The sequence below is a fragment of the Mobula hypostoma genome, chromosome 9 (genome assembly GCF_963921235.1).
Source record: "Mobula hypostoma chromosome 9, sMobHyp1.1, whole genome shotgun sequence".
Lineage (NCBI taxonomy): Eukaryota > Metazoa > Chordata > Chondrichthyes > Myliobatiformes > Myliobatidae > Mobula > Mobula hypostoma.
The window spans coordinates 43,351,589-43,365,701 of NC_086105.1; the positions used below are offsets into that span (position 1 = coordinate 43,351,589).

The 14,113-nt window shown below is 41.3% G+C and overlaps 1 protein-coding gene across 6 annotated transcripts in view; it reads right to left on the reverse strand.

Annotated features, from left to right (window-relative positions):
• Positions 1-14,113, reverse strand: part of LOC134351680 (metabotropic glutamate receptor 8-like) — a 440,260-nt gene that overhangs the window by 136,764 nt on the left and 289,383 nt on the right. For all 6 annotated transcript variants that reach the window (XM_063058170.1, XM_063058165.1, XM_063058168.1 and 3 more), the window contains 2 exons: positions 13,460-13,614; positions 12,610-12,747 (listed from right to left, as the gene is read on the reverse strand). In XM_063058170.1, the coding sequence (XP_062914240.1) occupies positions 12,610-12,747; positions 13,460-13,614 (293 nt within the window). The remainder of the gene's footprint in view (positions 1-12,609; positions 12,748-13,459; positions 13,615-14,113) is intronic.

The following is a 14,113-nucleotide window of genomic DNA, read 5'->3' on the forward strand; positions in this document are numbered from 1 at the left end:
GCTTACACGGAGCAGACAAATAGTGTTTTTTCCAGGATAGAGATGTGAAATACAAGGGGGTATAGTTTTCTGGTCAGAGGTAGAAAGTTTAATGAAGATTTATGAGGTAAATTATGTAACACAGAGAGTGATAGATGCCTGGACTGAGATCTTTTTTTTATATAGGCATCTGTTAGTCTCATGAGACCTTGGATATGCGCCTTGGAAGGTTTCCAGGGCGCAGGCCTGGGCAAGGTTGTATGGAAGACCAGCAGTTGCCCATGCTGCAAGTCTCCCCTCTCCACGCCACCAACATTGTCCAAGGGAAGGGCATTAGGACCCATATAGCTTGGCATCGATGTCGTCGCAGAGCAATGTGTGGTTAAGTGCCTTGCTCAAGGACACACATGCTGCCTCAGCCAAGGCTCCAACTAGCGACCTTCAAATCACAAGACGAAAGCCTTATCCACTTGGCCACTCGCCAACACTGACTGAGATCTTATAGAAAGATATAAAATTATTAAAAAGATAGATAAGATAGAGACAGGAAAGTTGTTTCCACTGTTTGTGAGACTAGAGCCAGGGGACAAAGCCTCAGATTCGAGAGAGTGGTGAATCTGTGGAATTCTCTGCCCAATGAAACAGTGGAGGCTACCTCAGTAAATATATTTAAGACAAGGTTGGATAGATTTTTGCATAGTAAGGAAATTAAGGGTTATGGGGAAAAGGCAGGTAGGTGGGGATGAGTCCATGGTCAGATCAGCCATGATCTTAGTGAATGGTGGAACAGGCTCAATGGGCCAGATGGCCTACTCCTGCTCCTATTTCTTATGTTCTTATGTCATGAGTGGTGGTGGGTGCAGAAATAATAGCAATGCTTAAGCGACATATGGGCAGATACAGTACGTGAACAAGCAGGGATTGAAGGAATATAGAATGGTCAGTGCAAATATTTTGGGCCAAACAGCCTGTTCCATTCGATGATCTTGTTTTATTGGAAAGATTGGAAAGTGGGCCTGTGGGAGCAGTGGAGGGTGCAAACTATGGCCCACGGCTCCTAAATCCAGCAAGAGAGATATGTCAGCTGAGGACTGGATGGCATCCCAAAGTGGAGTGGGGGTTCATGGCTGAAGGAAGAGTGGAGATGGGAACTGATCGGGAGGTGGGGGAATGGAAGTAAGCTGGGTTCAGCAGTCCTCACTACCCTCAAGCTCTCTAGATCCCTGATTCCTGTGGAAACTGTGTTGACAGCATAAATTTAAAATGGAGATCAATTCTGTGGCATACAGCCTCCCTAAAGTAATGAATAAAGCAGGAAGCTGATTGGTTGTTTGTGTGTTAAATCTAGAAGGAGGCTGCTATGAGGCAGGTGGAAATGAAGTTTCTAACATCCCAAATCTGCCTGTTTCTGTGTATTAAAATTCTCCTCAGTGATCCATGGACCAAAGGTTTAAAATTCAGCCTTTGCATTTGTCAAGAGGAGCAATTGTTGCCACTAAATGAATGAATTGGGAACTGTTCATCACGGAAGCACCAGTCGAATAATATCCATGGATGCTACTGTTTGCAACAGGAGGCCCTCTAGGACCACAGCACGTCAGAGTCCACAAACATTTGTTATCCTGTTCGGGACCAGCCACATAATGCATCACTTGCAAGACAGTTAAATACTTACAAACTATGCTTTGGATCACAACACAGAATACAGCTAAGGCATCTGCTTCATCAATAATCCTCTGCCATGTATACCGTTAAGAGCCAGGGCCAACTCTGCCAATGATTCTCCATCCATAAAGGTCACTGCAGTATCAAAATAGCTCGCAGCACAAACCTCTCTGTGCATACTAATAAAACCAACACAAAGCCCAAACATAAAGCAGATATTACTGCGGAAAAATGTGTTCAAAAGAATATTGGAGACTTAAGTGCAGGCAAGGTAGATTTACAATTAATTCACTGTGATTGATCCGGGCTAAACACACTAATTGTGGGAAGATCACTCATAGAGAATTTTCCCTCCATTCCATACACATATTTAGCAAGTGAGTACAAGCTGTAAGTGCTGTGGGGATTTCTGGTACAAATGATGATCTAAATTTGGCTCATTTTGAATGATTCCTTCGAGGTTTTCACTCCCATCTCATTTGCACATTACCAAACCAACATAGTCAGGCCCAAAATTTCTTCCAACCTCAACCGCCAGCTACATCTCCACCTGATATTACTCTCACCTGGAGCAGGTACCCCAGTGAGAACTTTCGTAAAGAAACCAGCTCTAAACTGATCAGCTCGGTTCCTCACTGATCACTAATTCCTTTAGAATTGTCTGAATATTCTGGTCAGTTCCAGTCGTCTCATTATTGGAAGGATGTGGAAGGTTTAGAGTGGGTGCAGTGGATACTTATCAGGATGCTGCCCGGATCAGAGAGCATATCTTATGAGGACAGGTTTAGCAAGCGAAGGCTTTTCTCTTTGGAGCTAAGGAGGATGAGAGGTGACCTGATAGAGGTGTCCAAGATGATAAGAGGCAAAGATTAAGTGGATAGCCAGAGACCCTTCCCAGGGCAGGCACAATATTAAGGTGATTAGAGGAAAGTATGGGGGGATGGCAGAGATAAGTTTTTTACACATAGACTGGGAGGTGCATGGAATGCACTGTCAGGGACAGATATATTAGGAACACTTAAGAGACTGTCTAAGATAGGCACATGTATGATAGAGAACTGGAAGGCTACAGGGGAAGGCCCGGGAGCGGGTATTCTGCTGTTACATTTTATGTCTGCCAACAATTTCTGCTCCAAGGCTGAAATGGCCGTGAAAGCCGTCGAAGGGCTTAACTGCATCTTCATTAGCATGCTTGGACTGTAAAAGAAGTTACGCCTTAAAAAAACAGAATTAAAAATTGAAAGAATGAGAAAGCATTTGAACCCATTAAATCTGAAGCCAAGGGAACATATGGAATTTTAGGCCATAGTGCTGGATTCCATGAAGAAATAACACTGGCTTGCAAGCAGGAAATTTCCAGTGAGCAGCCGGGCGTACACTCTGTCCCCAACATCTAAGCAGCCTTGTATAGTAGTCTTGAATATCTGCCCAACTGTGGAACTAAAAACTAGGGAAAATTGTGGATCAAAGGGTTTTTTTTAAATGCATATTGAAGTATTACTTTAGAGTGGTAATTTAGTAAACTCTGACTGATTCAGCCAATCTCAAGAAAAGTTTTAAATCACATTGTCATTCTACCAGCTGAGTGACACAATTTTAAATGGCTGAAAATGATTATAAAATACAAAGAACAATTTTCCAGTTAGATTTGGTTACAGTAATCTAATACTTCGTAAATTTTGAAAATGTTATTTCAGAACCAATTCAACACATGAAATTTGTACCCCAAAGAAGCAGTTTAACTTTAGAAATGACTCACAGTACTAGTATGGTGCATAATTCAAAGATATTCTCAATGGTAGTTCTTTCATCAGAGGCTCAACCAGTTCTATACATCTAGTGTGTTACAAAAGCAATACAGAAATTTGTAGACATTTGCAGATTTATGCCAAAGGCAATTTGTATTTTTCCTTTCTTTTGTGCCTGTTATGTGCATGTCAGCTGAAAGGAGCTAATCAAAATCCAATAAGTGGAACCTACAGGTGACATATCCTCTTATAACAGTCTATATCAGAAACAAACTTTGCAGATTCTTTATACCCAAGGTTACAGCAAGCAAGTAGTATGACTGCTGGGACATTTAGTTACCTATATTACAATTAGCTTAATCAACTTGCTGGGTGGTTTTAAGTAATCCACAGTGTACAGTCATACAGTAGCAGGTTATTTATCCCTCGAATGCCTCTAAACAACTTACAGTTGCTTCACGTCAAGAAATTAAGACCCCAGGTGCCTGAAGAAATTTTGTTAGCTGGAACATTTGCAGGTTAGAGAACAAGAATGCTGATTTCCCAAAGCTATTTTTAAAGAAAGATTGAGAACAATGAGCTACTTAGCCATTGATGCAGCTATTAAAGAAAGGATTTCGTGGGTATGGGAAGTGAGATTTGGTATTATATTTTAAATTAAATTTTGAAGCCTAGACTTCAAACTGAGACCTAGAGCTTCTTCCCTTGAGTCAACGTGTGGAATGAGATGGTTTAAGATCAGAAAATCAGAACTTTGAGAATCAGTTCAGAAATTTGTGGATACAAATGACAAGGGGGTTTGATTTACTGAATAGAAGTAACTCTTCACATGGGAAGCTATCCTGATTATGCGAAGGAGAAGTGTGCAAACTGGTTGACAATGTGTCTTTTCCTCCCAGTTCCCTAGAGCTTTGAAATGAATAGGAGGAAGCAAAACCTGCACTGGCAAAGTCTATTTTAAAGTGCTTAAGGCCAACAGAATTTTCTCCAGGGACAGCACTGAGTTCCTTTACTGGTAAAAAGTGTTTTCCAAGAATAAACAATTGAGATAAATGCAATGTGTCAACCCTTCTGCACTGGCTTGAGTAAACACTGTTGTCCCAAATTACAGTTACAATGCATTAATCTTAATTTGGTAGCTTTCTACAACTTCTGATTTTCTTCATCTCGTAGTCTTAGCCACTATAAAGCAAGATTCCAGCAGTGAATTCTGATTATCTGTAAATTACAACAAATGGAAGCAGCAAAAGAACCTTGAATGTGTCCCCATCATTGGCACATTAGTCCACCTTTTAATTGATGTCTTACTTAGGAGAGTAACAGATAGTGAGGGAGACCAATAGAGGGGGAAATAGGATCCTCTACTATAAGTGAGGCTCATGCAAAATAATTTTGCCTATCAACCTGGCTCACATCCCTCTTTCAATACACAACATGCAATCCAGAATTGCCTTTCTCCTACTGGTCTCAGCCACAAGCTGCTCTATATGTCATCTCATAGGCATTCTACAATTCCCTCTCTTGAGACCCAGCACCAACCTATGTTACCAATTTACCTGCATATTGAAATCCCCCATGACTGCCATAACATTCCCTTTTACATACTTTTACTATCTCCCATTGTAATTTATATCCCACATCCTGGCTACTGTTCAGAGGCCTGCATACAACTCCCATGAGTTTGTTTTATTAACCTTGCAATTTCTTAACTCAATCCACAAGAACACAGATCTTCTGATTCTAGATCACCTCTTCCTAAAGATTTGATTTCAGTTTTACTAGAGGAGCCATCCTACCTCCTCCACCTACCTGCCTGTCCTTTTGTTGCAATGTGTATCCTTGGCAGAAAAGGGACAGAGGAGTCTAAAATGTGCTTCTGATCCCCTGTCATTCCTAGCAAAGCTTTTTTGTTGAATGGCTCAGGAACCTCACATAGTTAGGTATGATCGAACAAGATTCATGACTGCTGGGACATTTATTAGGAATGGAATGAGGTGGAGGATAAATGCATGGCTGAGGGATTGGAGCAGCGGGCAGGGATACAGGTTTCTGGATCATTGGGACCTCTTTTGGCGCAGGTGTGACCTGTACAAAAAGGACGGGTTACACTTGAACCCTAGGGGAACCAATATCCTGGCGGGGAGATTTGCGAAGGCTACTGGGGAGACTTTAAACTAGAATGGTTGGGGGTGGGAATCAAATTGAAGAGACTAGGAGAGAGGAGGTAAATTCACAAATAGAGAAAGATGTAGGGGAGAAAGAAGAAAAAGATAACAAAGTTGTTTGCACCATTAGGGATAAACAGAGAGTAAGAGGTGGAGAGTTTCTTAAATGCATCTATTTTAATGTTAGGAGTATTGTAAGAAAGGTGGATGAGCTTAGAGCACGGATTGATACTTGGAAATATGATGTTGTAGCTATTAGTGAAACATGGTTGCAGCAGGGGTGTGATTGGCAACTGAATATTCCTGGATTTCATGGCTTCAGGTGTGATAGAATTGGAGGGGCAAGAGGGGGAGGTGTTGCATTGCTTGTCAGAGAAAATATTACAGCGGTGCTTTGGCAGGATAGATTAGAGGACTCGTCTAGGGAGGCTATTTGGGTGGAATTGAGGAATGGGAAAGGTGTAGTATCACTTATAGGGGTGTGTTGTAGACCACCTAATGGGGAGCGAGAATTGGAGGAGCAAATTTGTAAGGAGATAGCAGATATTTGTAGTAAGCACAAGGTTGTGATTGTGGGAGATTTTAATTTTCCACATATAGACTGGGAAACCCATTCTGTAAAAGGGCTGGATGGTTTGGAGTTTGTAAAATGTGTGCAAGATAGTTTTTTGCAGCAATACATAGATGGACCAACTAGAGATGGGGCAGTGTTGGATCTCCTGTTAGGGAATGGGATAGGTCAGGTGACAGAGGTATGTGTTGGGGAGTGCTTCAGGTCCAGTGATCACAATGCCATTAGTTTCAATATAATTATGGAGAAGGATAGTACTGGACCCAGGGTTGAGATTTTTGATTGGAGATAGGCAAACTTTGAGGAGATGCAAAAGGATTTAGAAGGAGTGGATTGGGACAATTTGTTTTATGGGAAGGATGTAATAGAGAAATGGAGGTTATTTAAAGGTGAAATTTTGAGGGTACAGAATCTTTATGTTCCTGTTAGGTTGAAAGGAAAGGTTAAAAGTTTGAGATAGCCATGGTTTTCAAGTGATATTGGAAACTTGGATCGGAAAAAGAGAGAGATCAACAATAAATATAGGCAGCTTGGAGTAAATGAGGTGCTCGAGGAATATAAAGAATGTAAAAAGAATCTTAAGAAAGAAATTAGAAAAGCTAATAGAAGATGTGAGGTTGCTTTGGCAAGTAAGGTAAAAATAAATCCAAAGGGTTTCTACAGTTATATTAATAGCAAAAGGATAGTGAGGGATAAAATTGGTCCCTTAAGGAATCAGAGTGGACGGCTATGTACGGAGTCAAAAGAGATAGGGGGAGATTTTGAACAATTTCTTTTCTTCGGTATTCACTAAGGAGAAGGATATTGAATTGTGTAAGGTAAGGGAAACAAATAGGGTAGTTATGGAAACTATGATAATTAAAGAAGAGGAAGTACTGGTGCTTTTAAGGAATATAAAAGTGGATAAGTCTCTGGGTCCTGACAGGATATTCCCTAGGACTTTGAGGGAAGTTAGTGTGGAAAGAGCAGGGGCTCTGACAGAAATATTTTAAATGTCATTAGAAACAGGGATGGTGCCGGAGGATTGGCATATTGCTCATGTTGTTCCATTGTTTAAAAAGGGTTCTAAGAGTAATTATTGGCCTGTGAGTTTGACGTCAGTGGTGGGTAAATTGATGGAAAGTATTCTTAGAGATGGTATATATAATTATCTGGATAATTAGGGTCTGATTAGGAACAGTCAACATGGATTTGTGCGTGGAAGGTCATGTTTGACAAATTTTACTGAATTTTTTGTAGAGTTTACTAGGAAAGTTGATGAGGGTAAAGTGGTGGATGTTGTCTATATGGACCTCAGTAAGGCCTTTGACAAGGTTCCACATGGAAGGTTAGTTAGGAAGGTTCAATCATTAGGTATTAATATTGAAGTAGTAAAATGGATTCAGCAGTGGCTGGATGGGAGATGCCAGAGAGCAGTGGTGGATAACTGTTTATCAGATTGGAGGCCGGTGATTAGTGGTGTTTCTCAGGGTTCTGTACTGGGTCCAATGTTGTTTGTCATATATATTAATGATCTGGATGATGGGGTGGTAAATTGGATGAGTAAGTATTCAGATGATACTGAGGTAGTTGGAGTTGTGGATAATGAAGTAGGTTTTCAAAGTTTGCAGAGAGATTTAGGCCAGTTAGAAGAATGGGCTGAAAGAGGGCAGATGGAGTTTAATGCTAATAAATGTGAGGTGCTACATTTTGGTAGGACTAATCAAAATAGGACATACATGGTAAATGGTAGGGCATTGAAGAATGCAGTATAACAGAGGGATCTAGGAATAATGGTGCATAGTTCCCTGAAGGTGGAATCTCATGTGGATAGGGTGGTGAAGAAAGCTTTTGGTATACTGGCCTTTATAAATCAGAGCATTGAGTATAGGAGTTGGGATGTAATGTTGAAATTGTACAAGGCATTTGTGAGGCCAAATTTGGAGTATTGTGTACAGTTCTGGTCACCGAATTCTAGGAAAGATGTCAACTAAATTGAGAGAGTACAGAGAAGATTTACTGGAATGTTTACCTAAGTTTCATCTCCTAAGTTACAGAGAAAGGTTGAACAAGTTAGGTCTTTATTCTTTGGAGCATAGACGGTTGAGGGGGGACTTGATAGAGGTATTTAAAATTATGATAGAATTGACGTGGATAGGCTTTTTTCCATTGACAGTAGGGGAGATTCAAATAAGAGGACATGAGTTGAGAGCTAAAGGGCAAAAGTTTAGGGGTAACATGAGGGGGAACTTCTTTATCAGAGTGGTAGCTGTGTGGAACAAGCTTCTAGCAGAAGTGGTTGAGGCAGGTTCGATGTTGTCATTTAAAGTTAAATTGGATAGCTATATGGAGAGGAAAGGAATGGAGGGTTATGGGCTGAGTGCAGGTCGGTGGGACTAGGTGAGAGTAAGAGTTCGACACGGACTAGAAGGGCCAAGATGGCCTGTTTCCATGCTGTAATTGTTATATGGTGATATGAGAGCAGAGTAAGATAAGAAAACCTTGGAGGAAATAACAGATCTTTCATCCACAAAAGCAGTGAGTACAGGAGTCTTGACAGGAACTAGTTAGGCCTCAGTTAGTGTATTGTGTCAAGTTCTGGGCAGTTGGTAGAGGTGCTGTCTCACAGCTGCAATAACCTTGTTCAATCCTCACCTCTGGTGCAATCCAGAGTTCAGCTGCTGATTGTACGGAGTTTGTATGTTGTCCCCGTGACTACATAAATTTCCCTCAGGTGTTCCTGTTTTCTTTTACATCCCAAACCCATGCAGGTCAAAAGGTTAACTGGCCACTGTAAATTGCCCAAGCATAGAACTGGGTGGGAGTTAATAGGAATGTGGGGAGAATTAAATGAAATAAGAATAGGATTAGTTTAAATGGATGTTTGTTTGTCGGTATGGACTGTGGGCTGGAGGGCTTGATTCGACACTGAATTACTCTATGATTACGCTTCAGAAGGAATTTCAAGGCCTTATGGAGAATGCAGAAGTGGGCAATTAGTTTGGCATAAGGAAAAAGGGAACTCAGTTCCTCACTGGGGAAATCCAGATTGTTTTTAATGGCAAGTTAAATAATGGATTTTTCTAGTGGGGGAACAGCGAGGAACAAAGCTCAAAGTTTAAGGATGATTGATACAGCAATTAGAGACATTAAAAGGAAAATCTAAATTAAGCAAAATGTTGATTGAGCTTGAGAACTTCCAGCCTGAAATGAGTAGAACTATACTGAGTGTCATTTTTAAAGCAGATTAAGATAAATACAAATAGGGGACATTTAAACATGAATGGTGAAGAACAGGCCAGGGGTCTAAATGGAACATCCTACCAAAATGCCAAAGGCAGGGTTTGTTGGAGCAATGTGCTCTATCATTCTCTCTCTGCTCTTTATCATGAGCCTCCTCTTAATTGGGACTTGAAGATATTTCTTCACTCGGAGGCTGGTGATTTGCTTGAATGTTTTTTACTGCAGAGAATTGCTGAGAATGTCATTAAGATTGTTGTATTGATAGATTTTTGGAGGTTCAGAGAATAGCTGAACACGGAGGCAGTGCGAGCAATTGGTCTTGAGGAAAAACATCAGCCATAATCCTAATGAACGGCTGAGCAGATTCAAAAGGTCAAATGACTTATCCTTGCTCCTGTCACTTATATTCCAAAACTGCATGAATTTACTTGGCAGACATACCACAGGCTATTACCTCCACATTAAATAGTCTATCTTTTCCTTAAAATGTTAACCTCTTTTGAACAAAATCATCAAGAAAATAGTCTGAACCATTTGGCTCATAATTCCATTTTACTGACATTTCTAAACATGTGCATTCCACATGCTAAGAGCCAATGAGAATTCTCGATAGATACAAAGATGGGTGTGGCTTCATGTGAAAGTCTGAATCCACTGAAAACACTTAGCTGATTAGACTTAGAGAAAGCCGGTGAAAATGTTTAAGGTCAACAAATTAAACCATTGTGATAGTACAGAAATGTGAAAAATGGTTCATGCAGAGAACAACATTATACTGATAGCAAAATTGTACAGTTTCTCATCTAAATCCTTTCCTGCTCTTGCTAATAATCACACCTTAACTGAATACAAAAGATTTCAGCCGAGAAATTCAAGTGCACAATACTTTGTCACCGCATTATAATCCTGAAAATCAATGTTTTGCTAGAAAGATAACAGAGACTATTTCTGGATCATTAGCTTCCCTTGCAATGCTCATCTGGCAAATCCTTGTCATCAATGACCCTGCATTCACAAAGTGATCACCATGTCAGAGACATAAGGAGGAAGCGGGAACAGGCAGCACGTCACAGCCATGGTGCCTGCTATTGGGTTACCTAGCCCTTTTCATCAAAGTGACAGGGTGATGACATGACAGTGGGACAACAATCCATATTGTTGACATGGCTCCTTGCTGCTTCCCACACCCAATTCCAAATCCTGAACCATCAGAACACTGTTCAGCACAGATCCTTGAAGCACAGCACATGGCAGGACAGGAAACCTCGTTCTCTGCCATACTGTGGGATTTGGACCCTCAATCTCCAGCACAAGCAATGACCCAGACCCTCAAACCCTGATACGCAGTCCCCACTCCCGTGAATCGCCATACTTTCAAACCCAGCCTCTCAATTCCCAACACACAATCTTTCTCAGTCTCTCAGGCCCCAGAACACGATGGACCTCAGTCTCTCCAACCTCAACATACTATGAACTTCCGTCTTTCCACTCTCAGCCCCTCTGCAACATCTGTTGTTTTATTTCATTTCATGAGAATCGTCAATGACAGAAATTGCACAAATTTCTATGCAAATGATACAAAATCATTGTTATTAGCCAGTGATGCTGATGACCATTTTGGTATCCAGTTGGGTCCAGTGCTGTTTTGGTTGTCTGCTAGGATTTGGCTGCCATTCAGTTCAGGTAAGCATTAAACATTCCATGAAGCAGGTATATTAGGAATGCACCACACTTGACGAAAGTGCGATACGCTCTGAGGTAAAAGAACAAGAAATGTGAGGGTTTTGATGAGCAGGCCACTAAAATCATTGCAAGTATCAGGAATCCTGCCCCAAACCTGGACATAATGGAAGTTAGGCTCCTGAACACCAGGACTCTGCTCCCAACACATCACTTGGATCTGGCTGAAATATCTCACCTCCTGATTTTGTTACACACATGCACAAGATCTGACGGTCAGCAGCAATGGGCAGTAAATGGTCTTGGCAACAAGGTGACATTTGACATGACTCTGGCACCAGAAGCTCTCACAAGACTAAGGTCAACAGAAGTCATCTGACACAAAGGAAGATGATGTTTGCAACTTGTGAGTGCTGTGACTTAGTGTGGAGTCCAGGATCCAATCACACTCAGTTGCGTTCTCTGCATCACAAGGTCATGTACAGTGCATTTTCCAAAATATGGCAGTGTTCAACTTTGTTCACAACTCCTAATTATAATGCAATGCTATCTGGCATCACTTGCACCAAATGGCATGCCAACTTATCAGGAAACAGCTGTTTCACAAAGTACCATTACAAAAGACCAGCCACTTCCCCCAGTCTTTCAAAGGATTTATCATTAAGACCATGAGACGTTGGATCACAGTTAGGCTATTTGGCCCATCAAGTCTTCATCACCATTTGATCAAGGTTGATCCATTTCCCTCTCAACCCCATTGTCCTACCTTGTTCCCGTAACCTTTCATGTTCTAGCTTATCAAGAATCTCTGCCTTAAATACATTCAATGACCTGACCTCCAAAGCTGCTTGTGGCAATGTATTCCATATAGTCACCACCCTCTGGCTAAAGAAATTCTTCTTCATCTCTATTCTAAATGAACATCCCTCTATTCTGAGGTTGTGCCCTTGGGTTCTAGACTTCCCCGCTATAGGAAACATCCTCTCCACATCCACGCTATCTAAGCCTTACAATACTTGATAGGTTTCAATGAGATCCCCCCCCCCCATTCTTCTAAATTCCAGCAAGAACATGTGCAGAACCATCAAATGCTCTTCCTATGATAAGCTTTCCAATCCAGGAATCATTTTTATGAACTTCCTTTTAACCCTCCCCAATGCTAGCACATCCTTTCTTAGATAAGGGGCCCAAAACTGCTCACACTACATCCACATGAGGCCTCACCATTACATCCTTGTTTTTATGTTCTAAATTTTAAGTCCCACCATGAATCTCCAGACAAGAATGGAGGGTCCACTCAGACTAATAATATCAGTCGAGTGGCTGTGATGGCCGAAAAGATGCTTGTTAATCAGCAAAGACTAACTCCACGTCAAACCTCTTCAAAGGTTATTCACTACTACAAGGTAATGTGAGGTAACTTCAGGCAGGAACCATGCCAGAAATGAAACCTTGAAATTACTCATCACTGTCGCTGAATTACCCATTTTGGAAAATGCTTTACCTTGATGTCTGGTCTAAATCAATGGAAAGAGTTGGCTATCCACTGATTTTACTAAATTAAAGTGCATTTAATTACCTGTGCATTTCTTGACCTTGCTATTCCGCTTCCCATGCCAACTTAATTTGCAATTGAAGTTTTCCTCCCAGAACTCTGCAAACCAGACATTCCTCCTGTTGTTTTCCAATGTACGGCTTCTGAAGTATCTGTCGAAGCCTGGAAAAGCAAAAAGAATCAGCCTTATTCTCTGTTGACATTTGGCCCAGAGTCCATTTCAACTCTCAGAGCAAAGCTATTCCCCACCTTCTCTCCCTCAATCGCACATCTACTGAGATTTTAATCACCCACCTACAGTAAGCCTAAGTTACAAGTGCCAATTCACCTACCTAACCAGTACATGTTTGGGAAGTGGGGGAAATCAGATAACTTGGCAGTAGCTAGGGGAAGGTCACAAGAAAAACACATAAATTCACATTGACAGTGCCAAAGATCAAAAATGAACCCAGGTTGCTAGAACTGAGATAGAGCTGCACTAATATCAAGTACTGAACATTGCATAGAACTTAATAAACTATCAAGAACACACAGAATTAAGAAATAAAGCAAGAGTGGGGTCTACATTGGTATTTCTTTCCTTTCTTGCGTCTTTAAAATTATTTTCCAAATTGTCCTAAAATTTAAGCAGCAAGCGTTACAGCCAAGTAGTGTGGAAAAACTTATCTCTAATGTCTCGAGCTTTGATAGCTTGCGGCATAAATAGATTAACACAGTCTGGAGCCAATTCCCCTCAGCAGTGACCTTTTCAATTCTGGGGGAAATATTACTGAGTTTGGCACTTTCCCCTGAGTGCAATCACGACTCAGTGAATATCAATCAGAGCACAAGAAGAGGTGACTGAATCAGGGATGAGAACCTGAAGTAATCCTACCTTCAACTGAGGCTCTCTTGGGAAGGATAGTGACAGCCCCTTCTGCAACGTCTTCTTGCAGGTGGACGGGCGCGACCTTTGAACCCCAGCTGTCAGAAGCAACCCAGAGGAAGTGCTTTGTCTGATTGGATCTTTTGGCGGCCTCCAGTAGACGGCTGTGGAGAAAAGGATGGCAGGGTGGGAGTGGGGAAAGCAGAAAGTAGATTGGATGGGCAGGGTGGTTAAGTGTTGCACTACAAAATGGTAACAATCTTTTCATCTCATCTCCTCCTCCACTACACCCCAACACTGATGGGCAAAAGTGCAATATACTCAGACAAACATCTTGACAGGCAAAAACATGACAAAATACAGGAAAAGCACATATTTGAAGACTGCATTGTATCTCACGAAGCAGCCATCTCTTCAGATTTAAATCATGACGAGCTCACTTTGACACGTTCTCCCACCTTGCCTGTTAGTTTCTGATCTATTGCAAGTGTAGGCATCTGAAAACCAGCTCCATTTCCCGGAGGAATGAGGCAGCAGTCAAATGTATAATTGCATTGGAATTCCCCGTGCTCCAGAGGAAAATGCGTGATGATTACAAATCAATTTTTTCAACTCCTTTCACTCATTTCCAGTATTCCTGAACTCCCACTAAAATCCTCAGCA